This window comes from Paramormyrops kingsleyae, chromosome 2 (genome assembly GCF_048594095.1).
Source record: "Paramormyrops kingsleyae isolate MSU_618 chromosome 2, PKINGS_0.4, whole genome shotgun sequence".
Classification (NCBI taxonomy): domain Eukaryota; kingdom Metazoa; phylum Chordata; class Actinopteri; order Osteoglossiformes; family Mormyridae; genus Paramormyrops; species Paramormyrops kingsleyae.
Window position 1 is genome coordinate 15651764 of NC_132798.1, and position 26112 is coordinate 15677875.

The 26112-nt window shown below is 49.3% G+C and overlaps 1 protein-coding gene and 1 long non-coding RNA gene across 3 annotated transcripts in view; one reads left to right on the forward strand and one right to left on the reverse strand.

Moving 5' to 3' along the window:
- Window positions 1-349: 349 nt before the first annotated feature.
- On the reverse strand, window positions 350-5488 carry LOC111856562 (uncharacterized). Its single transcript, XR_002841164.2, has 3 exons — window positions 5300-5488; window positions 3927-4037; window positions 350-781 (listed from the first exon to the last, which is right to left on the reverse strand). It is a non-coding gene; the product is annotated as an uncharacterized lncRNA (long non-coding RNA).
- Window positions 5489-5574: 86 nt separating this feature from the next.
- The window catches only part of unc5ca (unc-5 netrin receptor Ca), a 118071-nt gene continuing 97533 nt past the window's right edge, over window positions 5575-26112 (forward strand). The window contains exon 1 of one of the 2 annotated variants that reach the window (XM_023836618.2): window positions 5575-6167. In XM_023836618.2, the coding sequence (XP_023692386.1) occupies window positions 6068-6167 (100 nt within the window). In that variant the 5' untranslated portion in view covers window positions 5575-6067. The remainder of the gene's footprint in view (window positions 6168-26112) is intronic. The other variant, XM_023836619.2, reaches the window with a different exon arrangement.

A 26112-nucleotide genomic window follows, 5' to 3' on the forward strand; every position in this document is an offset into this window, starting at 1 on the left:
GTTTTTTGCGATGAGGCCGCCAAGTCAAGCTCCCTCATCATATGTTATGGTATTGAGAACCAAATCTAAACTCAGTCCTCATGTAAATGAAGACTTTTTGTTAAATTTCCAAAGCTCACTAAATCCACATAAATGGTGCTTAGTCACAAATTTATCCTGGCTAAGTATCCTATGGACTGAGCAAGTTTTGGAAATTTGCTCTTCAGTTGGAACTTATTTATATAGTAGACTATATATGGGGCAGATTAGGATGAAGATTTTGCTCGAATCTCTGAGTAAGCAATAAATTTTAGCTGGTGTCACAGTTACACAAATAAATATTTTATATATTTAGACTTTGTTACATTTGTGTCAGACTTTTTATTTCCAAAAAACATGACCGTTGTTTGTGAGGCTTTGATGAAAGTCTTGGGAACTTGATGAAATTTGACGTGTCTGATGTTTAAGCAGAACTTCACTGTCACAACATAAAAAAAAACAAAAGTGAAACTCGGTTAAAAATATTTGGTCCTGAAATGGAAATATTTGGGCCTAAAAGCCACTAAAGTCTCTTTTTAGTTTTCCGTCCACTTGGGAGTGACCTTTTCGTCCGATGGAATCAGATTCCAAAGACTCCGGAATGCAGAAAAGTCATCCTCCGGAGAACCACAGCCTTTTCATTAGTCCCGGAACCCGACCGGATGGATGCGCAATTCAAGGACCGCTGTAATTGGAGTTCTGGATTTGAATGAATAATTCCAGGGGGCCGCAGATGACCCTGGAGGAACGGTCTGCCGATTTCCTGAAATGAAAACAGTCTGAGAAAAGCAGTTCTGACCCTTCTGTGCTGGAATGCAAGGTGACAGAAGCTCGATCCCACAAATGCAACTATAAGACTTTATTAAATGCTTTTTTTGTAAACTAAAGTCTAACATTTGCGAGATTTTTCTTCATGTTTCATAACATCACCAGCACACAGCTTTACAATACCACAATCATGTTCAGAAAAACATAATCTAGTTTTAAAAAAATCAGATAAATTTCTCATTCACAGAAAAAGCCTTGTAGACGAATCAGACAAAGGCTAGTTTAAACTAATACCAGTGAAGATTTTCTAAGATAAAAAGGATTGGCTGTCAAAATCATTCTCAAAATAATTCCTGAAACCAATTATAGAATTACATGTTATGTGTGTCTGTGTCTCTGTGCATGCCTGTGTGCGTGACTATGTGCATATATGTGTCTGTGCGGGTACATTCATCACTGTGTACCTATGTAAGTGTGTGTGTGGACACCTTTGTGGTTGTGTGCGTGTGTGTGTGTGCAGTGCCTATTCCCCTATGCCTAATGGTCACACTGCCCTAAATCTTACGTGTGTATTTGGGAATGTGTGTGTGTGGTCCAGATATACATTACATTGTTGGGACAAAACGTCCCCACAATGTGATAAAAAACTTTTTTGGTTAGAGTTTTCCCCATAGAAATGAATGAATACCGCAATTAGAGATATAATTACACACCTACGTGTATGTGTGTGTGTATGGTACCTATTCCCCTGCATCTAATGGACACGCCGCTATGAGCCCGATGTATGTATTTGGGTGTATGTGTGTGTGAGTGTGTGTGCCTGCAGTACCTATCCCCCCATGCCTAATGGACACGCAATTGTAAGCCCAATGTGTGTATTTGGGTATATTTATGTGTGTGTGTGTGTGTGTGCAGTACCTATTCCCCCATGCCTAATGGACACACCATTGTAAGCCCAATGTGTGTATTTGAGTGTATATGTGTGTATGTGTGTGTGTGTACAGTACCTATCCCCCCATGCCTAATGGACTCGTTTCCCACCTGAGGCGCCGTAGAGCCGCACTGCCGGGGATTAGGGATCCGGGCAGCGGCTCCGTGGCAGAGAGCAACACGCTGCCTCTGGCCGGACAGCCTGGCCGGCTTTCAAACGGCACAGCCGGGCAGGAACGCCTCCAGTCACGCCACTGCGCCCTTTGTTCCGCACACCGTGTAATCCCACATGTAATGAACGGCCTGCCATTATTTACATCATCCTGACAGAACGTCGAGGAGGAGGCCTGAGAAACGAATACCCCTTCATCTCCCCCTCACGTCATTCCTAACCTCCTCACTCACCTCCGCACGCAGAACCATCGTGCCGAATCAACAGCAGCAAAGAAGGCCAAGTCGGGGGTCCTTCAATGGGTTCTTCATGAAAAAGCAGCTTAAAAAAGGACCACTGGGGAGTTTAAAGGCCTTCCATAAAACAAAAACCCCGGTTCTGTGGGAATTTTTTTGGAAAAGGGTTGTATTAACAATTAAACTGTACTGTACTACGCTGCTGCTATTGGCAGCAGCTGGGGGTGATTTATAATCTGACACCCAGCTTCTACGATGGTTGCTTCTCTTAACGCTAATGATGGAGCATGTGAGTGTGCAGGCTGATGCGACCTATCAATGGTTTGAAACAGGAAACAACCACCGACTCTCTCCACACACACCACACGGTCTGAAACACTGCACTGCATGGTTTGCACTGTTCACTAAAGAAGCCAAAGCCTGCATGCATGGCCAGTAACGCTGTAACCAGAGGCACATTAACACGGTCGGGGGGACCCTCCACTATTTTGTATGATGGTATAGTTGTTGACCTGGGGGGGGAGGTGTTAGCTGAGGCCCCTGCGCTTCAGCCTGGGTAAGCCCCTGTCTGCAACCCTAAGAAAGCTGCAACTATTTCATTGGAAGAAGCAGACATGTGATCAAGCGGTGCAGGTTAATTGGAACAACATGACACTGGAGCTTCTGTGAGGGAGAATCCCACTGACACGATGCCACTTCATGATATGCTACGATGGAAAACCACAGTTACAGTTGCTGTTTAGGCTTCCATACAGGCGGTAGTACTTCCCACAGCATCAGGGAATCATGGGAAATGATTAGAAACCTTCACTTTTTAAGTAAATATCAGTAAGCACAAATACTTTTAGTTTTACTGCATTGACTATGGGTGATATGTGACAGATGTTGCTGAGATAATAAAACCAAGAAAATGTCTGTAAATAGAAGAAGTAAAACTGCATAAACTGCACGTCCTACTCCTGATGTGAGAGGGAAAATTCTTAGTAAAAAATATATATATATATGTATGAGAGGATTTTTGTGGAATAATTTCCTTTAGACACGTATAAATAATGCTATGGTGAGCAAAATCACTTTATATTTTATGTACACTTGCCTTTAATCACTCCTAGTATTTGGCAAGTATAATCCCACTCAAATCTATTTAAGGTTTTTTAAACATACACAGGAAGGGAAAGATGAACTACCTCCTCTCTATCTCTGTCTGCAGACTGCAGGGGATCAATACAGTATCGGGAGGGATTGTGTGTGCTGAATAGCCTTCCTTTATTGGATCCATCGGACTACGGAGGTCCACAGTCACTGGGTGCTGGACGCTTTCGTGTTGGCGTCATATGAGTGAAATCGATAAGAATGTCCGATGATCCCAGTTTAACAAGTCTTCCTTTTTCAAAAGTCCAGGAGGGCTGGTGGTCTTGATGTGCTGACCTAGGCTGCATGTTCTAGGCTGCCTGGACACCCCCACAGAACCCAAGGAGTCAAACCAACCAACCACCTACCTCGCAGGGCCTGACATCATATTTAATGCTGTGCTTAGCTCTGGTGCTGGAAAATGAAATAGTCCAGACACGTTCTCGAATGGTTAAACGTGGAGAGCAGGTTATGAGCTCCAGGGCGACCCCATGCAGTGGAGGCGGGGCGACCCCTCTTTGATTGCGGTCTCCATTCTGTCCGCGAGCCGCCAGGGCTCCCGGACACCGAGGAGTGCAGATGTACAAGGCAAACGCGAGCACGTTCGCATGTTAGCACGGCAACCTAACAATAATGCGGCACCGGGGCAGCGAGCCTTTCAATGGCCTTACCTGCAGCGTGCGAAGATACCCATGTGAAGCATGAACAGCGCGCCGCAGGTTCCCGAACCGGGATCCGTTCAAAATCGTCTTAAATCCACCTCTCCCGCTTTCAGCCGCGCCCTGCAACCGAAACCACATCAGTTTCCCCACATGATATTATATTCCTTTAACACTGATGAAAAACATTGCATTCCGTTTTTTTGTAACATATACACCGCTGTGCGGCGACATCAGTTTACCTCAAAGTAAGCACTAAGCACCAGAAAACCGCACATCTCGCAATCGATATTTACTCTGCCACTAGTCCGTATCTGAAAGTATAAGGGGGTACTTTAAAATATATTTTAACAGGTATCATTCATGCGGGGGGTTAAATCATTCAAGTAGAAAAACGCGAACTGGTATCCCCGTGTTTACGTCTTATACCAAAATTAATCTTGAAGTTCAGAAATCATCGGTTTTTAAGAAAACCAACTTTTCAAGTGCTTTTCAAAGCTCGCGGTGCTATTACACTCAGTGAAGATCCCCTTATAAGAATCTATTTAGCATTATTGTCATCACTTTAAATTCCATCCATCTTCTGAAACCGCTTATCCTATTCAGGGTCGCGGGGGGTCTGAAGCCAATCCCGGAGGCTACGGGCTCAAGGCAGGGAACAACCCAGGATGGGGCGCCAACCCATCACAGGGCAAACTCACACACCATTGATTTACACATTTACACAGTAACTCCAGTTAACCTCAGTATGTTTTTTGGACTGTGGGGGTCGGAGTACCCGGAGGAAACCCGACAACGACACGGGGAGAAGATGCAAACTCCACACACATGGGACCCTGGCGGAGACTCAAACGCAGGTTCCAGAGGTGTGAGCATCGGTGCTAACCACTGTACCCTCGTGCCACCCTCACGTGAAATTATTTGTTCTTTTTTTCCTGAATGAGGCAGCAAACCGCGGATTCTCTCAACTGAAGCGTCCTTCTGTCTATAGTCCTCTCGTTTTCTTTGTATTACTTTGTTGGTGCAAACTGCCAGCGCAAAAAAAAGAAAAAACCTGAGCATCACAGTAGAGAAATTCACTAAATGGATCAGCCGAAGCACTTAAATTAAGTTATGAATCAATTTCACATGGCTGCCGAAGGAGACATGACTAAATTCAGTACACACAAGTGCATTTGTGTTTAATAATGTTATAATGAGAAAATACGTAGCCTAACATTACGTGAACAAGCAAAGGAGTTTAGCCTCTGGATATAATAAATACTGTTGCTATAATGTGAGAACATAAACATATTTCAGCGTGAGAAATATCTCCCGACAGTACTCATCCAGATGACGCGTTTTCTTGCTAACATTATTATATTCCAACGTTATGGAAGGCCTACCGTTTCCCCCTATTTTATGAATGGGATGATCATCGGAATGTGACTCAGTCATTGGCTGGTCCTGCCTCCTGTCATGCCCATCAATTTGATCTACTGCTTTATCTTCAGATTTCACTTCAGCTCCGATAAAACAGTCTCTCCTCCCCAACCTCCTCCGGAAAGCGCCGCTCCCGACTTCCAGTCCGGGTCTTTAATTTGCATCGTCGCAAGGGGGCAGGAGGAGGTAGGATCTGGATTGGCCAGGGAAGCGTGGCTAGAAGACGGGATTCCTCTCCGCCTGGTTCGCTTGCAGCAGAGCCGGAGACGCGGAGTTGAGGTGGTAAGATCGTTGAGGGAGCCGCGGAGAAAGCACTTTCAGCATTATTTTTATACAGAAACCCAGAATCATGAGCATAACGCCACCAAGCTACCAGCACCGTACTCTCTCTCTACGAGTTGCCTAATATATCAACCCGTTAAACGGAATCTACTTTTTAATATTTTGCTGTTTGTTTCCCCCACTCATCAAAGAGGAGGGCGGCGGCATTTCGCTCTGCATCGCACAGCTGGCGTTCACACGAGTCCTGGGACCCCTTGAACCCGATCCCTTCCTCTTCTTTTTTTTGTTTTTGTCGTTTTCACCGTTTCCTCCCTTTGCACACCATCACCGCTCTTTAACACTCCCGCAAATACACCGGGAGAGAAGTAACTGCCTTTCCACGTCTCCCCGGCGTCTCAGAAGCGGCTGACATTATTATCCATTAAGGAGTTGATTTTGTCCTTTGCGCGATGGGGAAAAGTGGAGTGGGACAGGCGGGATACTTGGTGCCAACGTGCCCCATGCCGGGCTTGGTGCTGCTCGTCCTGGCCAGCATCGGAGCGGCGCAAGGTAAGACAGCGTCCCCTCCGGTCCCCCTGGATGGCTGCTGCGTGTCGCACCTCGGACTTTCCCTTGGCACTATGCGCGTTGGGGCTGACAGATGCTTGTGGACGCGGTGATCGCGATGTGCCAGGACAATTCTCCGTTAGGCAAAGTTTTCTTCGTAATCGTCGTACGCCTCACATTAGTGCCTTTCCATACTTGCGGCTATTGTGCATAATGACGCCTTTTATATCCACATAAACAGTACGGGTGCGTTTTTCTACTGCTGAACTCGGCCGTATTGATCATACGGGCGATTTTTGACGGAATAATCATCTGAAGTTTAATAGGCTATATAGCCTACCACGCCTGTTAAAAATCGGGGAAATTTGGACAGAAACTTGTACAATGTTAGACCTGCCGAAGGTATGAGTTTTCCTAGACGTATAGTCCGCCTTTGCCTTCTCCCTAGTTATTAACTATGTGAATAAGCGACACATTTGTTAATTTTCACTGCAAACCCGGGTCGTGCGCCTGGAAACTGTCGCTGCGAAGCTTTGCTGAGTGTGACCGAAATGAAGAGAGTAAATCTTCCTAACTGCTAATGGACGGTCCCTTTTTATCGGTGTTTACATATTTGTTTCCTTGCTGTGATCTCTCAGAAAGTCAGTTTCATGTCGGCTTTCTGAATGGAAAAATCAATCTTCCGCTAGGCAAGTGAAGGTTGCCGTTGGAGAGAAACGTTATGGTGCCTAGTGCCCCCGGTTTGAGCGTTTCATAACAGAAATATTGATCGTTGCGTTTATTTAATTTTAACAATCATCTTTATGATATTATTTAGTTTTAATTGGGAATATGGGACAGTGATGTACTGCTGCAAGCCCTTTAAACACGGCTTCTAGTCTCTAGCTCCCACTGAATGGAGTTCCCAGTGATTCCCGATTCCCGTCTTTCCCATCGAAAAGTGCATACGGTTCCCATTCGTTCCCATTGAAAAAGTACTTTCCCGTTTCTTGTATTAAAAGTAAAATAATTTTGCCATCTTTTTTACACGCAGGTCAAACATTAAAAGTTAAATCGCACTGGTTATAAACGCGTCAGCTTGTGGTCATCAAGATTCGTGGAGTAATTAATTGTGCAATTATGAGCAATTAACATTTGAAAATAAAACAGCTATGGCGTGTGTCTGAGATACTGCGTTAAGCCGGTAATGTCGCGGGTATTTAGGTAAAGTCATACGCTCTTTAAAGGGGCCTAACGACGAGGCAGGAACAGATCATTTCAGTAATTAGTACAATGATATAAGATTCACATAAGATAAACTATTCATTCGTGCCCCCAGCGAAATGCCTTTGTTACGTTCAAATTTACGACTTGAAGAAAACGGCAATTGTTATTTTTGTACTTAACGGTGTGATTTAGGATAGGCTACTTTAACTAGGTAATTCATCTATTTTTTATTAATACTAATTGTAATTTAATACAAGGGCCTATTTATAATCGCTGTGCACATTATTGGTATTAACAATAGCCGAAAACAGTTATTGTGATTGTAATTCAATGGCCGCCTGTCTACTGTAAATTATTACCTTTAATAAAGAGTTCTTTTCTGTGGACAGAATTCATTCTGTAGAAGTTAAACGTGTATACAATTTTAAAAGCTCAATATTTTGTGCGTTTTTCTGTTTCGTTTTAAAACTGTAATTATGCTTCGGTAGGCTAATTGCCGCTGATTTTTTTTCGTCGTTTTGTTTTTACCCCGATATAATAACATTTAATTTAGATTTAAAAATCCGTTTGAGCTGATTTTATAAAGTTTACGTCTATTTTTATCATGTTTAGAAAAACACAGTCGTTGAAATGTTACTCTTGACCACGGGAAAAAAGAAAACTTAATAAGGGAAAACTTAGCGTTTCGTGTATTTCATATTATAAATGAAAGTGCCCGAGTTGCAGAGAGGTCAAAACCAGTTATTGATCTATAATTTTCCTGCATTTGGGGTTAAACGGTAACCGCTTGAGCGCTTAACTAGTTTTATCGGCAATAACAGCTCTTTCTTTGTCACTCTTTAAACTGTTAGTATAGCTGTAGGCGCCTTTCACATCTAAGACTGGCTTTGTGAAGGGAGGCTTTCATTTTCCACTTTTATAATACAGCGATTATAACGATTTACATTCTGAAGAAAACGTTTTCCCCCCTAACTTAAACTTAACGTTATAAAAAGATAGAACGTGTTTAATTATAGGCCGTTACACGTTTGAGATTTAAACGTTTCTACCAGTTCCGTGAAATCCCCCCCATCCAAAGAACAGCGCCTCTTACATTTTATTAAGATGACAGAAAAGGCAACAAAAACACTTAAATTCAACCCAACCCACAGAACTCTTTAAATTAAACTATTTATTTGTTCAGGTTAGGGTTTGGAAGTCGAAGTATTATTTTATAATCAAACATGAAATTATATGGAGTAGGCCTCATAGGCTAATTGTGTTTTAAAACGATCAGAAATGAGACCTACAGTTTTAAAACTGGGGTGGCATTTTTCCACGTTTTACGTGAACACGGTAAACGCCTTAAACTGACTTCGAAGGGACGTATTTTTAAATCTGTCTTATCTGTTAAAGACACAAGTCCGGTCGTTTTACTGCATTTTGTGCTATTCCGAATGTATGCATTTCATGCAGTTTTCTTCATCTGAGTGTTGATCCGGGATATAAAATGCTGTGAGCTATTCGTGCTGGAAGTTTATTGTTTTGGGCTCGATGTGTGAAACAACACAGCCGGTGTGTTGGCCTCTTTCAGGGAAACCTCCACGGACGAATCTCATCGGTACCATTTACTCAGATAATAACCTGCGTAAGTGTATGGACGCGATGTTTATGCTGTTTTCGGGATTTTTGTTAATTTTATTGTTAAACTGTTCAGCCCGCTGTTTCTCCTGCAGTATTAGTAATAACCATGATAATAATCATAATTACTATTTCACCAAATGCTCAGGGCTGTGTGACTTCTTAGACACTGAGGCTTACGGATGATGTTCTTATAGCGAGGATTTGGTACGACTTATCGAGATGGATATGAAACGCAGAGCCGGAGTGTTTATAAGCGTGTGTGCAGGGCTGCTGTGTGTGTGTGTGCGCGCGTGTGTGTGACCACTTTGGTGTGCATGATGTGCTACTTTGGTTTGTGTTTGTGTCTGTGTGTTTGTGTGAGAGAGATTAAGACTGAGCTAAAGAGACATGTTGCGACGGGGACTGAGGAATTTCTCCCGATTTAAGTGTAAAGTTGAGGAGTGCTGGGTTATTTCCTTACAAATCCACAGGGCCCCATTGAAATCTGCCGCCCCCTTGCATTTCAGACGGCGTGCGTGTGCGAGCCGGGCTCGGGACATGCCCGTGTGTCCGTCCTCCGTCGGTACTGTCAGTGGAGCCTTATTTAAGCGGCTGCCGTCGCTGAGCTGGGGAGAGAGAGACAGCGCCGAGCCCCTCAGCCTATTAAAAAGCCATTAGCTAATCCCTCTTTCAATAACAAGCGATCGTGTGACAAACAAACGGTGCGCTTTGAGGCCCCGCTCTCTGGACGTCCGCTGACGGAGTAGCATGTCCCTCAGCAGGCAGGTGGTTGGCGGGGTCCAGCTCTCCTGCTGGCAGTGCGGCACCTATAAATGCACTGCAGCCAGCACCTGCCTTGCTGGTAACCTGGTCGGGCTGCCCTCAAAACCAACTGCTCTTTAACATGGCTGTCTCCCGACCTTGTGGATACCGCTCCATCTCCGTAGCCTTTCCATAAATCGGGGACTTTGATGAAGCTGGCTTGTCTCCACAGAACATATTCCTTCTGTACCCTTATTTTTGAACAGTGTCTGTGCTTGTTATGGAATATAAATATACCCAGATATCTGGAATCCAATGTGTGAAAAGAAGTAGTGTGTAAGCATGAAAAATGCTTTATTTTATCTTAACAACCCTTTTGTCTGTTCGAGGGCGTCTGAAGTTGGCAGGCTTGTAAAGGTGTTGATTTTTATCTACTGTTTGCTGGATGATACTCCTGTGCGATTCGTGTCATTGGTGGACACCCAGATACAGAGATCATGTGACGCCGGGCAGGCAGGGGTGGACTGTGACCGAAGCAGGCGTGGTCACTGGCTGTGTCTGGGCCCAGAGTGGCCGCTGGCATTCCGCCCTGCTGGCCGACCTCTCTGAGCAGAGCCCTTTACCCACAAACATCCAAGGTTGTCTTAGGGCTGCTTTCTACGCTGTGTTTGTTTGCATGGTGGCAGTTTGTTGGCTTCCTGGTGGAGACAGCCAAGGGGGGTTTGAGCAAAACTAAAGGCAGCGGCGTGCAGCTTGAGGGGGGGGGGCAGTCAGGGCAGAACTCTGTGTGCAACTGTACACGTCAACCGCGAAAGTGGGAAGATGTCGCCGCGAGACAGAACGGCAGACGAGATTCCACTGTGGGGCCCGGCGGAGATCCGGGCTGCTCGCAGATGAATTTAGAGCGGGTCATTCCGCGTCCATTAAGATGTCGATTTGCCCAGGAATGCCGCCCATGGCTTTTGTTAATTAGTCGGAGGTGCAGGTGCTATAGAGATGCGTGCTATAGGACATCGATCAGGGGCGAGTGAGCTGAAGGTAAAATGTCACTCAGGGTGACTCAGGTCACTTCCTGACTGCTCATGCAGGCTGGTTTTCCCTTTCTTTGCTTAATCAGACATCGTTCATTGTCTTGTTTCCTGCCCTCATTCTCAAGCTCGGGTCTCCCCCTCCCTTTTCTCTCTCTCTCTTTCTCTCTCTCCCTTTTTGCCTTTCTCTCTCTCTGTTCATTCTCTCCTTTTTCTCTTTACTTTTTCCATCCATTCTCTCTCCCTCTCATCATTCTCTCTCGCTCCCTTCTCTCTCGTCCTTCTCTCCTCTCTCTTCCTTCATCCTCTCTCTCCTTCTCTCTCTCCCTCTGTCTTTCCTTCTCTTCTTTCTCTCTCCCTTCACTGTCTCTCTTCTCTAACCCTCATTCTCTCCCCCTCATCCCCCCAATCGTGTTTACAGATATTTATCCTGTTTAATTAAGTCTCCGAGTTAAAGCACAGAGCCGTCGTTGCGGTGTGATCGAACGGTCCGCTACGTGTCTCGGGCCCGGAGCATCGCAGCCTCTCCCTGCCTGCCTCCTGACCTTCCTCCTGCCTTCTCCATCTGCCTCCTCCTCCTCACACAGTATCCCAGGGTAACTTCAACCTTTCTATGAGAGGGATGCCGTGGAAAACCAGTTTGAATCAGAACAAAGAAAGCCGTCTTTGCACAGAGCTGTGGAGGGGCGGGGAGGGGGGGGGGTGGAACGGTGTCCCTGGTAGTACAGTGTAGATACCATCTTTACATTTATTCACATGAGCGGCAGAGAACATTCCGGTGATACTTGGGGAGGTGAGACTGGCCTTGTGTGCTGGCCGCGGTGGCACCACGCTGCCCTCGTCTCGTCCCACTGGCTTATGGACGCTGGGGCCATGCCCGTCTGCACGCCCCACATTCACACTTGACCTTGGGATTCGGACTCGGCGGCCCTGGGCGATGTTGGCCTCCCGGGTTCCATATGGTCGATTTGTGGTCCGTCCTCGGTCCCTTTAAGCGAGATCCCTGCCTATCCAGGGCTTTGGGGGGGGGGCGGGGGTGGTCGCCCATCCTCTGCGTTTCAGTAGTGAGGCATCCGTGCCCAGCCATCCTCTTCTTTCATCTGGGCTGGGGCCTGTCCGTGGTACAGTCACACCAAAATGGTAGAGGACATTTGCTGCGCACCCCCCCACTGTCCGTTTGGCAGCATGGTTGAGTCCTGTAGCACCTCCCAGCAGAGAGTGGGAAGAGACTGGCTCGGGGCCACAGGAAAGAAGCCAACACTGGCCCAGAATTCATTGCGGCAGGGGCTTCTGCCGTCTGGAGGCCCAGCGGGCCACACTGGTGAACTAGCCCGGGGGTGGGGGGTGGAGGGGGGGGGAGGTGTGTTTTTAACCTGCTGAACTTCAGACAGCACCGGGTCCACGGTCAGCCATGTCGGCACATTTGCAGGGTCCCTCAGGGGATGGAGAGTGCGGGCAGATGGGCGCCCCCCGGAGGCGAAGGGCTGGAAGCGCGAGGTGTGACACGTGTCAGAGCGGTGGCTGGCTTTTGTCTCCAGTGCGTTTATTGTCTGCGACGGATGCCCTCCACCACACTAAACCTGACATTCATGCTCACCGGGGCTGGGCCGAGGTACGCCGTGCCCCCCCCCCCCCCCCCCGCCGTCCTCCAAGGCACCCAGCACACCCTCGCATAGCCCTGAGACACGCTGTGATCGTGTGAGGGTGGGTGAGCGTATCCTTCCAGGAGCGAGGGAGGCTGAGGGTGGTGCTGGGGAGATGCACATGTATGCACACACACACACACACACAGACAAACACACACACACACGTATGTATGCACACACACACACACACATATGTATTCACACACACACACAGACAAACACACACACACACAGACAAACACACATACACACTCACATGCACAGACACACGCACATACACAGGCACACGTGGACAGGCACATGCACACACACGCACAGACACATGCACACACACACATATGTACACACACACATGCACACTCACGTGTACAGACACACGCACATACACAGACACACACGCACAGACACATGCACACACACACATATGTACACACACACACACACATGCACACACACATGCACACGCACACACATGCACACACACACACACACACACATATGTACACACGCACATGCACACATATGTACACACACACATGCACACACACGCTCCTCCAATCTCTCCCTCATTTTGCTTATTCAGTGTGGCTGCCAAATGCTCACACTGGAGCAGAACGCCGTTTTAACACGTCAGAACATTATAGCAAAAGGGGCTTCTGTACCTGTGTGTCGTCCCCCCCCCCCCCGACTTGCCTGCACAGTGGGGACATTGTGGGGTCGTCCTCAAACGCAAGGGGACTCAAAGTGGGTGACATCACACAGGTCGCTCTGAAAGCTTCAGGCACACAGACGCCAAGACACAGGGTGCAGAGAAATCACCGGAATCCCCCCCCCCCCCTTAACTTCACTCTATTTTTATCTCTTAATGAATGAGCGGGACAGTTTAGTCAAGGTCCAGTCCCTCCTTGTCACTGCTAAAAAAAATACATGGAGTTCTTCCAGTTAATGACATTTTCTTTGATGGTGGAGCAGGAAAAGAGAAATAATGGCTCCCACCCGCCCTTAAACTTACCTACCCCCTCCCCGCCCTCCCTGGAAAAAAAAAATGCACCAGCAGCACCTCAGCCTCTCTGCTTTGGGGGGGGGGGGGGGGGGGGGTGAGGGAGGAGAGGGTGAGGCGTAATTAATCACGAACTGTCACACTCCTAACTACAGGAGAGTCTCAGTCTTCCTGCCTGCGGCCTATTAGTGGCCCATTAGCAGAACCCAAAGCCACGCCGGCATTTCAGCGGCATTCCTGAAGGAGCGGGTCCAGCCCGGCTCAGCTACAGGCCGAGCAAAGCGTCGCCCCCTACTGGCCCAAAGGATCAAAATACATATACTAGCAAGCAAAAAAATTCCCTAATTGTCTGCTAGGCTGAAATTCCACTGTGGCACCCACACATGTTGATAGTGCCATCGCTGGTCATGTGACTTGCATCAGAACGGGTGCGAGTTGCCCAAAGCGCTGCGTAAATGGGTCAATGTGATAGAGTCCCGTTTCCCACGCCCCACAACCAGCCAATCGATGGTCCGTTGATCGGGACGTTCCAGAAGTCTCTGCCTTGCTCCCCGGCCTGGCCCGGTGTGCTGAGGCAGACTCCGTGATTTGCACTCGCCGCACCACCTCCGTCTCGGGCAGGAAGTGGAAGCCGTCCTGAGCCTCTGGGACGGGGAGGTTATCAAGCGGCAGCACCGAAGACGAGTAATTACCTCCGGATGGAGAGCCTGTTTCCCGGCGCCCGTTCATCACGCTCCTGCTTCTCCTTTCGGATGCCTTCGTACCTGAAGCAGCAGAGACGTCCGCTGGCCTCGTGGGTCCCGGGCGAGGAACGCGCTTAGCTGATGGTTTCCAGAAACTAGGGTGGGAGGCCTGTGGGTGGGAGATGCCCAGCAGGGCCCTTTAGGACAGGCGGGCCAGGTCACTGGCCCACGGCAGTTTCTTATGAGGAAACGGTGAGTGAACAGGGGGGTGTGGGGGTGGGGTGAGAGATCCTATAGCCTGCTGAAATGGCATATGCACCCCAGAGCGTGATGACACATGGCAAAACCTGGAGCTGCACTCAGCATGACTTCCTTGGCCACTGCTGCTTCCTGGGGTGGGGGGGGGGGGTGTGATGTCATAGTGGAGCTCCTAAGGCTGTCCGCACTCTCACTCCCTGGTCTGCGGCAAGCAGAGATCCGCCCCATTCATGTGTTAGCAGAGCACCACGTGTGTCACATGACAGCGGAGCGGCCGCGTGTCCATCAGGCTCCTCCAGCTCTTCTAGTTCTGTCCTCGGCAGTTCCTGAGTGAATGTTTAATCTGCGAGTGGCCTTCTCGGAGAACTTGTCAGAATGTCGCTTCCCATCGATTCTCAATGTCAGTATTTCACCTGTGATTAAAGAAATGCTAATTGCAGCCCGTGTTTTACTTCCGCTATTAGTTTGTAATTCCCTGCCATCGATTGTACCCTGAAGCATATGAATCAGGTATTGGGGGGGCAGGGTCAGGGTGCCAAGTCATCCAATGAGATGCTAGACCCGCCTCTCTCTGTTGGAGCCCTTTCGGCAGCTGCCAATCAGAGCTTATGTGGCCGGCCACCCTTCACGGCTGCGGTTTCTGCACGCGGATGTCCGGCTTCACATGCTGAGAGGATCCGTTTGGAAATGAGAGGTGTGAGAATGGGCCTCGTTAGCTGTTGTGATCATCATGCTGGCATTTAGTGCTCATTAGAGTCTGCATTACCCAGCTCCCTCACCGACTCCCCTGTCCAGGGACTTCGTCATGTGACTGTGGCTTTTCTGGGCTTTCACCCGCCAGTCATTTGGTCCACCTCCTTACCTCCTTTGCCGAGTGTATCTCTCACTCCAATACTGCCTGGTCCTCCAGTTTTCCCAGCATGCCCTCTGGCGCCTCTGGCTGAGTACTGGCTGCCATCTGTATAATTGGGGTGCTTTCCTCGGGGCTGAGGCACCATGAAAGCCAGCTGAGCACCATGGGGCAGCCAGTCAGTGGTCCGGGGCTCAGCACCATGGGGCAGCCAGTCAGTGGTCCGGGGCTCAGCACCATGGGGCAGCCAGTCAGTGGTCCGGGGCTCAGCACCATGGGGCAGCCAGTCTGTGGTCCGGGGCTCAGCACCATGGGGCAGCCAGTCAGTGGTCCGGGGCTCAGCACCATGGGGCAGCCAGTCAGTGGTCCGGGGCTCAGCACCATGGGGCAGCCAGTCAGTGGTCCGGGGCTCAGCACCATGGGGCAGCCAGTCTGTGGTCCGGGGCTCAGCACCATGGGGCAGCCAGTCAGTGGTCTGGGGCTTGTCAATGGAGGGATTCTCTGCCTTTGGAGAATGAGCTCAGGTTGAGGTGTGTTGGGTTAACCCGATGTGGACTGGACCTGGTCTGTTCTACGTACTGCTCCACATAACTGGAATCCAGCTGACACTGGGCCCGGATCGGAACCGCATCGAGCGCTGGGTCGACTTTCGGAAACCACCACCTGACAGGGTAACGAAGGTTTCTGTGGTGACGGCGCCTATGGGCTACGTTTGGGTGCAGCCAGGGAGTGTATGGCGTCCTCAACAGTGATCAGCGATCGCAAAGGTGTGGGGAGCTTTCCGGGTTTTGGGGGGGGGGGGCAAAATCCAGAAGGGGTCCCTCTGTAGCATCGGAGAAGCAGGCCATGTTAACTACGTCCCACCCCCACACACCTGCACAGCCTGCATTGGTCTGCACGCCTGCATTGGTCTGCACGGCCTGCATTGGTCTGCACGCCTGCATTGGTCTGCACGGCCTGCATTGGTCTGCACGGCTGCTGGCCCCGCAAATAGGGGCGGTGATGCAGGTGTGGGTGTTGAGGGGGTGGGGGGGAGTTTGCTGTTTGTATTCATTGTCCCTGTGTTTATGTTCCCTTCTGTGTTAACAGATGGAAAATGTTAGTGTCCGGGCGGCTCTGTTTATGTTGCTCCGTTTAACAGAAAGGCTGTTGTCAACAGAGGATGGCCGCATCTACACAGTAAGCTGGACTGTTACTGTTTATTGCCCCCCCCCCCCCATTCCCCAGGGGATCTTCTCCATATATGGTCATGCTCCTTCCTGTCCGCATGTTTCAGTGACGAAGATTCAGATCATGTAGGATGGGGGGGGGCACAGGTGTCCATGGGGGTAAGGGGGCGCCTCTGTCCCTGGGCACACGTGATGGGGGGTGATGGAGGGGGGGGGGTGTGTGTCTGTGGTTTTATAAGGTCAGCTCATTTCTCTGGCCATGAGGAAAATGCCACAGCGATGGTGTTTGAGCAGGCAGAAGGGGCAGAGGAAGACAAGGCACCCAACCTCCCCCCCTCGCCCTCCCAAACAGATTGTGCAAATGTTTAAGGTTTGTTAGCCGAAGTTTGACCACGGTGGGGGCTGTGGGCCTGTGTAATGACCTCCCCCTGCCTTTTTGATTACTGTGTGGCCCCTCCCTGGCTGCTACCGCCTCCCTGACGGCCCCTTTAAGGATACGGGGCAGCTGAGTAAGGAATGTCATGTGTGGGCATGGCCAACGAGGGCAGCGGTCTTTGCCGTCGAGCATCGACCGCTATCTGCGCCACAACCTTGGGTGCAAGGGGGGCGGATGTAGGGCTAGCCAGGGGTTGGGGTGGGGCTCGCTACCATGTTGGAAGCAGGTGGTGTTTCGATCTGGGGGCCACAGAGGGTCATGCGGAAACATGACCGCACGCATCACCAAGTGCAAACAGTCCCATTTGTCGCCTGGACTATTCATCTTCATCGCCGTTGTTTTCTTGGAAGCCGCTTCTCGGAGTGATGCCTTCTGCCTCGTTCAAAAGGAGACATCAGCTCCCGAGGTTGCCCCCCCAGGGCGTAACCCGACACCCCCAAACTCGGCCGACTAAAATATGATGGCCATTAAGGAAACAAGTTAACTTTTCAAGAAAAACAAAACCTAAGAGTTTCGGAGGCTGAGCTGTAAGCTGATCCCCCCACCGTGTTCAGGTTTGGGCCATTCCGAGCTCCATGTGGTGTAATGTGACCAGCCACCCACATTTGTTCCTGTTTGGGGAGGGGGTGCTGTCATGGCTTCAGTAGGACCCTGTTGTTAAATTTGAATTATAATCCGTGATCTCTGTGTCTTTCATTAACCTCCTCTGTTTACCCTTCTTACTCCTTCCTCCCTCCGTCTCTCTTTCACTCCCTCCCTCCCCTCCTCCCTCCCAGTTCCCATCTCTCTCTCTTTCTCATATCCTCCTTTTTCATCCATGTTTTCTGTCATATTTCTCTCATCTGAGTTAATCTCACAAACAAAGTTTTAGTTTTTCTTTGAGTTGTGCCAAAGGAAAAAAAAAAACCCTTTTTACTTTGCCGTAACAATGGACCATTTATTCTGGCTTCTTTTTGTGTGATTCTTCTATGGAAGAGGAGATATACAGCCCCGGGACACCCCCCCCCCCTTATCTCCTGGTCCCCGACGCCCTGCCGAAGCCCCTGAGACGTGTCCCGGGCACCCGAGAGCGCTGTCGGTCCTGGCAGCTTCCTGCTCGCCATTGTTAGCGAAACGCGGCACCGGGCTAACCGGAGTTTGCTCCAGACGCTTCCCGTGCTCAGCAGGCCGATTAATCCCACCTCCCTCCCGAGCCACTCGCTCCACTGGAGACATCGTGAAGCCGTCGTCACGAGTCTCCTGGCGTCACCGAGATCCCCCCCTCCGGACGGCGGTGGGTGCCGTTGCTTGTTCCGTGAGGTTCTGTGAGGTTCCGTGAGGGGTCTCGCACAAAGGCACCCCACGTCCGCTTTCACGTCCGCTGATGAGCCAGCGCCTTTGGAGACACGAGTTTCCATTTCAGGAGCCCAGGCTGATGTATCCGCACAGGATTCCTCATCGGAGAGAGCGTTCCGGCATGGGGGGGCTCAGGGAAGAGGCCCGGGGGGATACATGGAGCAGGGAGGCCGAGCTGTGAGCTTGAAAGCCTGATTTATGACCCGTTGAGGGGAATCTCAGCAGCTCCCTTCTCATCAGGCCATGGCTGTGTGTCTCCCCCCCTCCTCTAGCCCCCCCCCCGCACGGTGCTCGGCCGCTAAAAACAACACAGCAGAAATATTTCCTGTGTGACCAACTTACCCAGAATTCCACATTATTTAGTCATTTCGTGCCAGGCTAACCAAAACTATTTATCTGATCCTTCTGCCCTTTAAGATGCACATAAATATACAATATAAAGGTATGTAATTATTATAAAAAGTGCTCTTTTACACGCGTGGAGAGTAGCTCCATGAATTCAGTTTCCTGTTTGATTTTCCTGGTCAAGAGCATGCAGACAGCCGTGTTGGTTGTTGGTTGCAGTCTGGACTGGGGAGCGGGGGGCCGGGGGTGTCTTTAGTAAGAGGGAGCTCTGCGTGTGTGAGTGTGTCACAGGACAAACATGCTGGTCTTTGTGACGGACAGTTTGCGTGCTGCTGTGGGCGTAGGGCTGTGGGATAAACTTACTTACTAACAGATCCTTCTTGAGTTGCACGGGAATACGGTTGTTGAAAATGCTGGATGGTACACAAGCCTACGACCAAAATGAGGACATTGTGGGATAGGATATTTTTCCTATTTTGCTAAAAGCAGTTCAGCCCACCCTAGATGTACTGTAGCTACAGGGCTGAACTTTAGCATATTTTTACTGAAATGTCACTAGAGAACACATTTACTTGCATATATACACATTACTGCTGTATACTGTATATATTTGTTCAAATACTATATCAAATCAGTCCTGTATGCTGCATATATTTGTTTGTATATCAGTGTCAGTCCTGTATGCTGCATATATTTGTGTATTTATCAGTGTCAGTCCTGTATGCTGCATATATTTGTGTATATAAGTGTTAGTACTGTATACTGCATATATTTGTGTATATATCAGTGTCAGTCCTGTATGCTGCATATATTTGTTTGTATATCAGTGTCAGTCCTGTATGCTGCATATATTTGTGTATTTATCAGTGTCAGTCCTGTATGCTGCATATATTTGTTTGTATATCAGTGTCAGTCCTGTATGCTGCATATATTTGTGTATATAAGTGCTAGTCCTGTATACTGCATATATTTGTGTATTTATCAGTGTCAGTACTGTATGCTGCATATATTTGTTTGTATATCAGTGTCAGTCCTGTATGCTGCATATATTTGTTTGTATATCAGTGTCAGTCCTGTATGCTGCATATATTTGTGTATTTATCAGTGTCAGTCCTGTATGCTGCATATATTTGTTTGTATATCAGTGTCAGTCCTGTATGCTGCATATATTTGTTTGTATATCAGTGTCAGTCCTGTATGCTGCATATATTTGTTTGTATATCAGTGTCAGTCCTGTATGCTGCATATATTTGTTTGTATATCAGTGTCAGTCCTGTATGCTGCATATATTTGTTTGTATATCAGTGTCAGTCCTGTATGCTGCATATATTTGTGTATTTATCAGTGTCAGTACTGTATGCTGCATATATTTGTTTGTATATCAGTGTCAGTCCTGTATGCTGCATATATTTGTTTGTATATCAGTGTCAGTCCTGTATGCTGCATATATTTGTTTGTATATCAGTGTCAGTCCTGTATGCTGCATATATTTGTTTGTATATCAGTGTCAGTCCTGTATGCTGCATATATTTGTTTGTATATCAGTGTCAGTCCTGTATGCTGCATATATTTGTTTGTATATCAGTGTCAGTCCTGTATGCTGCATATATTTGTGTATTTATCAGTGTCAGTACTGTATGCTGCATATATTTATGTCAGTTCTGTATGCTGTATATATTTATGTATAAATACCAGTATGCATGTCAATACTGTTCACTGTGTATTTACGTGTACACGTGTGTTTCATACACACGTGATCCTGCATATCACACACATGTATGTGTACGTGCGTGAGCCCTGTCCCGTGCCCTTGCTGGTCTGTCAGTGGGGGCTGCTCTGAGATTGAGTTTCCCCCCAGACCGCAATCCGATACATGTTCCTCTTCCCCGGCGCCCAGGTCCACCCTGACTCCGATGGTGGTGGGGGGGGGGGGGGGGGGGGGGTTGCAGGGCCGGGTGGTCGCTGTTGAGGGCTTCTGGAAGAACCTTTTAAGATTATATCGGAGGCAGTAACACAGCCCAGATGTTTGTTCTTCTGAAGAGCTGGGGTGGGGGTGGGGGGCAAAAGAGGGGTCTTAATCCCGCAGCCGCGCTAATGGCTGCCCCCCTCCCACTCCCAGCCCCGTAAGTCAACACTTTTATGAGCTGGAGTCCGAGTGTATCACTCACTAGCCTGAGCCGTGAGCATGCCGTTGTGATTATTTGTGTTTATGGTGGAGGGGGTGCCCGGGGGGTGGTCTGCCTTTGTTCTTCTCCGGGCTACTGAAGGAGCAGAAGCGGCGCATTTATCATTGCGACGGAATAGCTGCGCGCAGCCCGTCCGCCTGTGTGTTTACTCGGGCTCCTGAGAGATAATGAGCTGCTAACTAGCACCACGCTTTTGCCGTCTTCCAGCTAGAGATTCCGTCCCTGGAGGTGGCTGTTGGAGGTTCTGTAATAAAAACCTTCATTTCTTTACACAGGGAACAAAAAATTATCCCCCCCCCCCCCCCATGCACAGACGCGCGCAGCCTCTCCATAGAGAAGCTGCTCTCCATAGAATAGCGTTTGCTTACGGTTTTAGTTCTGTTTTTGTTCAGTGTTTGCAGAAAGTGTTTTTTTACGCGTTCGCCAGTTTGCTTGAAGGGAGAGGATTGGCCATATGGAGGTATCAGAAAGACAGAGAGGGAGTTTGTTAGCTGAGCTTCTGACGAGACCTGCAGTAGCTGGTGGGGTCCCATCTCGTCTCCATCATGTGGGCGTGGGGGGGGGGGGGGTCTCCTCCCTGCACGCCCCTTTGAACTGCCCCCGATTGTCTTACGTGTTTTTTGTGTGGCGGGGGAGGGTTCTGGCATTTCCGCGTGGGCCAGACTATCTTGCCGCCGCCGCCACCCCCACCATGCGCGGCTGCTCCTGCGGCCCCTGAGATTTCCCTTATTTCCCTCCGCGGACGGGGAGCTGTTTAGCTGGCCTCTTAGGCTCCTAATTGACAGGCTGCGCTAAACGAATCAGCCTGCCCGCCTCCCCTGGCTTTGGGCCCTCCCGGCCCCCCCGGGCCTCCTGTTCGCTCTTCCACGCAGCCCGGTGGTATAATTTAACTAATGCCCCCTCCTCCCCTTCCTCAATGGATGCTGGAAAGTGAATTAAAAAGGGAAAATCCAATAGCGGATCCATAGCGCTGCATGCATTAGCTGGGCCTCTTCTGTCTCCCTAATTGCGTTACACGAGTCGGACGCTGTAACAATTAGGAGCTAACACTCTGCCCACTATCGTTAATCTCCCCCGTAAGGGACACTTGCGTGTGCGAGGTGCCCCAACGTGGAGGGGTGGCCAGCGAGGACGAAATAGCTGAGCAGGTAGAGAGCGACCCCCGTTAGCCTTAGCAACACATGAATCATGTTATTCCTGCTGTGTATTCTCAACTGGAAAGCAGACTAATGCCGTCTGGCTGGATACGTAGGACGTTCGTACACATGGGGATCAGAGTATCGCAGAGTAATGTCTGTATGTGTGCGCATGCGTGAGTGAGACCCTTAGCATTTATTTCTGTAGAAGATCCTTTCAGAAGGCCTGGCATTGTTTCAGAGCGGAACCGAATGCGTCCTGCCTGGTGACAAGCACTTGCAAAGTTACGGAAGACGGCCAATTCTGAAACTCCCCGCTGTTATTAGGATTTCAGTGCTTGGTGGACCCTTTTTCCATAGCAGTTTTCAATGTGTACTGAGGCTGTACTCCTTATGTAGCTCAAGGGTATAACAGCTTGCCCTTCCAGGGATTTTAAACAGTTCTTTAAATGTATGACTCATCTGTACATTTACATTCTCACTTATCTAGCCAGGGAATTTTCTGAACATTCAGAAAGTTCTAAAAGTTCTGATGGTTGCAGTCGTTTTGCACGTTCTGAAAGTTCCGATTGTTTTGATTGTTCCAATTGCTCTGATTCTTGTGATTGTTCCAATTGTTCTGATTGTTCCGTTGTTCTATTTACCATTGTTAGAGCTCTGGAAAACAGAGCCACACTGTGTGGTTTTCGCACCACAGCTTGCCCTGTGAGAGCCAGGAGGCTCTGACATTCGTCGGGGTGCGTGGAGCCACTTGGTGACATGGCGTGTTAATACACAACCGGTCATGTTAGCGTCCATGTTTACCATTAGCCGATACCCTGTCAGCCATCTAGTCTCTTCTTGCTTTTACACAGGCAGCTGCTGTTGGCCAATGAAAGTGGGCTTTAAGTGCAGTGAGACTGGGCCATCAGGGTCCTGGGGGGGTTAATCTAATTTCCTCCATGTGGAGGGGTGAGATGTACATATGGCAGGTCTCAGACTCCCACCATGACCCTTAGTCATGTAATGTAAATCGATAGCAGTGTGCTCGCTCCCTCTGACTTTAACGCACTTCTACACCAGCCCTTATCAGCCAGATGATCAGTCCCTGGGGGATGTGTGACGCCCATTTGGCTGGCTGTCATCTCCGGAGGGGGAGGGAGGGGTTGGCCCCGGAGTAGCGGCTCCTCCGGGCCCCGCGACAGCGCACCTCCTGTGTATGTGCACGTACGGAGGTCTAGGTGCATGCTCATCTGTATGTGCACGTATGGAGGTCTAGCTGCATGCTCGTCTGTATGTGTACGTATGGAGGTCTAGGTGCATGCTCGTCTGTATGTGCACGTATGGAGGTCTAGCTGCATGCTCGTGTGTATGTGCACGTATGGAGGTCTAGCTGCATGCTCGTGTGTATGTGCACGTATGGAGGTCTAGGTGCATGCTTGTCTGCTCCCAGTGGCTCTGTCTGGGGAGAGAAGGTCACACTGTCAATCCTCCCGCCCCAAAAGGGCGTCTGTCCTTTTAGACTGTCACTCCCGGTTTTTCCACCGCTCCTGAGAATCGATCCTTGGGGTGGGGGGGGGTGGTGCTCAGAGACCACAGCAGTGTCTTGTGAGGGGGTGTGATGGACTGTAGCTCTCTAACCTTTAGCGTAGTGTCAGCGGTCTCGAGTGGCACTACCCTGCTCTATCTCGGTCATTTTCTGATTCTTGTGAGCGTGTTTTTCAATGAGTCATCTCTGCAGTGACTCCTAACCCAGGCAGAACGTGAGGCTAATCAGTGACATCACTGCAGTGACTCCTGACCACTGTCATCTTCACTGTTAATTCTTCTGAGGTGTCTGTTTACCGTAGCATCAATGCACGGGGTCCGGGGGTGGGGGGGGGGGGGGGGTCACATCCATCACTGTGCATTACTGACCGGCGTCCAGCGTTGACTGAGTGTCGCATGGCTGCTCTTCAGCTGACGGTGATGCACGAGACGGAATGCTGTGTATGGAAAGCCCCCCCCCCCCCCCCAAGCAGGGCCCTCCCCCTTGCTGATGTGTTCAGGCATCCCTCTAGCAGCCTGCTGAGCTGGCATCATTGGCGGGGGGTCGTGGTCTTTGGCGGTGGGGTTAAGGCTGGCCTCGCCACAGCGGTGGCTTTTCTTCATTCTGATGACATCAATCTTCGGAGGACGGTCGGCCCGCACCCACCCCCAGGGAGGGACTTTTTTGAAAGGTGAGGTATGTCTCCTTTGAGCGCGCCCAGGGCAGGGGGATCTCCGCGAGGCCGCTCTGTGCCGGGGGAACACGCCTCGCCATCAGTCCCCCTTTCCTGGGTCGGGTGGGGGGCAGAGGTGCCCTGGAAGGTGTCCTCTGATCAAACCAAAATAACCCTGATATGATGTGTACAATACAATATTTTTGAGTCATTTTCCAATTGATCGACAGTACCTTATAAGGAGAGTGAAGAGGCCAGCCACACACACACACACACACACACAGGTTTGTAATTATATCTTTGTGGGGACTCTCCATTAATTTCTATGGGGAAAACTCTAATCCCAACATGACGACCTTAACCCCTACCCAGCCCTAACCTTAACCATAAGTAATCAAACGAAATACTTTTGTTTCTAGGACTTTTTTAGTTCTAGGCATTTTTAGTTTTTTGATTGCATTCACAGACCTGAAAAATGGACCCCACAACGTCAAAAAAAAATTGTTTTTTATCGTAATGTGGGGTACATTTGGTCCCCAAAATGTAGTATAAACATAATCCACACACACACACACAGACTTGTACTCACATTTTTGTGGGGACCATCCATTCTTTTCTATGGGCAAACTCTAGCCCTAACCTTAACCATAAGTAACAAAACAAATTCAAGACTTTTGGCAATTTTAGTTTTTTGATTGCAGTCACAGATTTTTATAAAATGGAGTGTCCCCTTGTGAGGACTGAAACGGTGATCCCACAACGTCAAAATAACAGGTTTTATCACGTTGTGGGGGCATTTGGTCCCCACAATATAATCCAAACATAACTCAGAACACCACTCCCCCCCCCCCCCCATCCGTCCGTCATCTGTCTGGAATGGAGAGCTGGGATCTGCCCCGCCGTGGTCAGCTGAAAGCACTGGGGTCCCCGGGGGGGGCAGGACGGTTTTGGGCTTTAGCTTCAGTGCCAGCGTGATGAAACAGCGGGAGGGAAGCCACGGAGACGGGTGGAGAGGCTGCAGGCTTCTGCAGGTCCCACAGGGTCAGGACATGCTTCTCAGCTCATGTTCTTCAAGAGCCCAAGTAGGTTTTTCATCTCAAGAGCCAAATATTAGTGGTGTTTTATGGCACTTATGTCTGTCATTTCTCAGGAGAAACTGCGTTTTTTCTCGGTAAAGTGTCTGTTATCTGAACGGTTTCTGCCGGAGTTACCCCGGAGACTAAGTCTTAACAAAAGGGCTATCATTAAACGGCAGTGAGCGGTGGCTCTGGGCGGAGATGTCTGCTCACACGGGTCGGAGGAGACTCCAGCAGCAAAATGATCTCATTTGGAGACGTCCTGAGGTGTTTGGGAAGGGCATGGAGGAGGCTGTTTGATCCGGCCACGAGGCTTTCAAAGGTGCCTTTTCATTAGGAAAGTTTGACAAACGTGAGCCAGGGCAGTAATTGTCGTCCCTGTGTTGTAACAATCCTGTTTTTATTTCAGAGAAGTGGAACCAAAAGAGGAGAATTCGCCTGCCTTTGTGCTGGCTTTCTTCTCAGTGCCTTGAGGTCTTACTGAACTGTGCTGTACTTGAATCTCAAATAATTTGAGTGAATCACAGACACACACACAGACACACACACATACACAATGCATAGAGTATTCATAAATACATGCATTGTGACACGTGTGCTCTTCTCTGGGTAACTGTAGCCTGTAATACTGGCACCCCCCCCCCCCCCCCCCCCCCCAGTAACCACTCGTCTTGCTCACACCATAAACAGGGCAAAATGGACGTTCAGTGGGCCCACAGAGACCACCTTCCCTGCCCTGGATCCGCCCCCCCCCCCATAAACTCGGCTGGCTGTGTTTACCCTGCCTTCCACAGTGATGCCTCATCGCACGCAGTGTAGTGGGGGGGTCTTCTCTAGGTTTGGTGTAATTCCTCAGGCTTGGGGGGGGGCTACTCCTTTGATCCACCATAGCCCCCCCCCCCCCCCCCCCCCCCCCGGGCCACACCCAGCCCGATTATTCCACCCAGAAAAAAAGAGAATTTCCACAGTTGGTGTTTCTGGGCTGGTTTCCACTGGCCTAAATTCAGGCAGAGGAAGGTGAGATGCGAACCTTCCCCCCTCCTCCTGCCC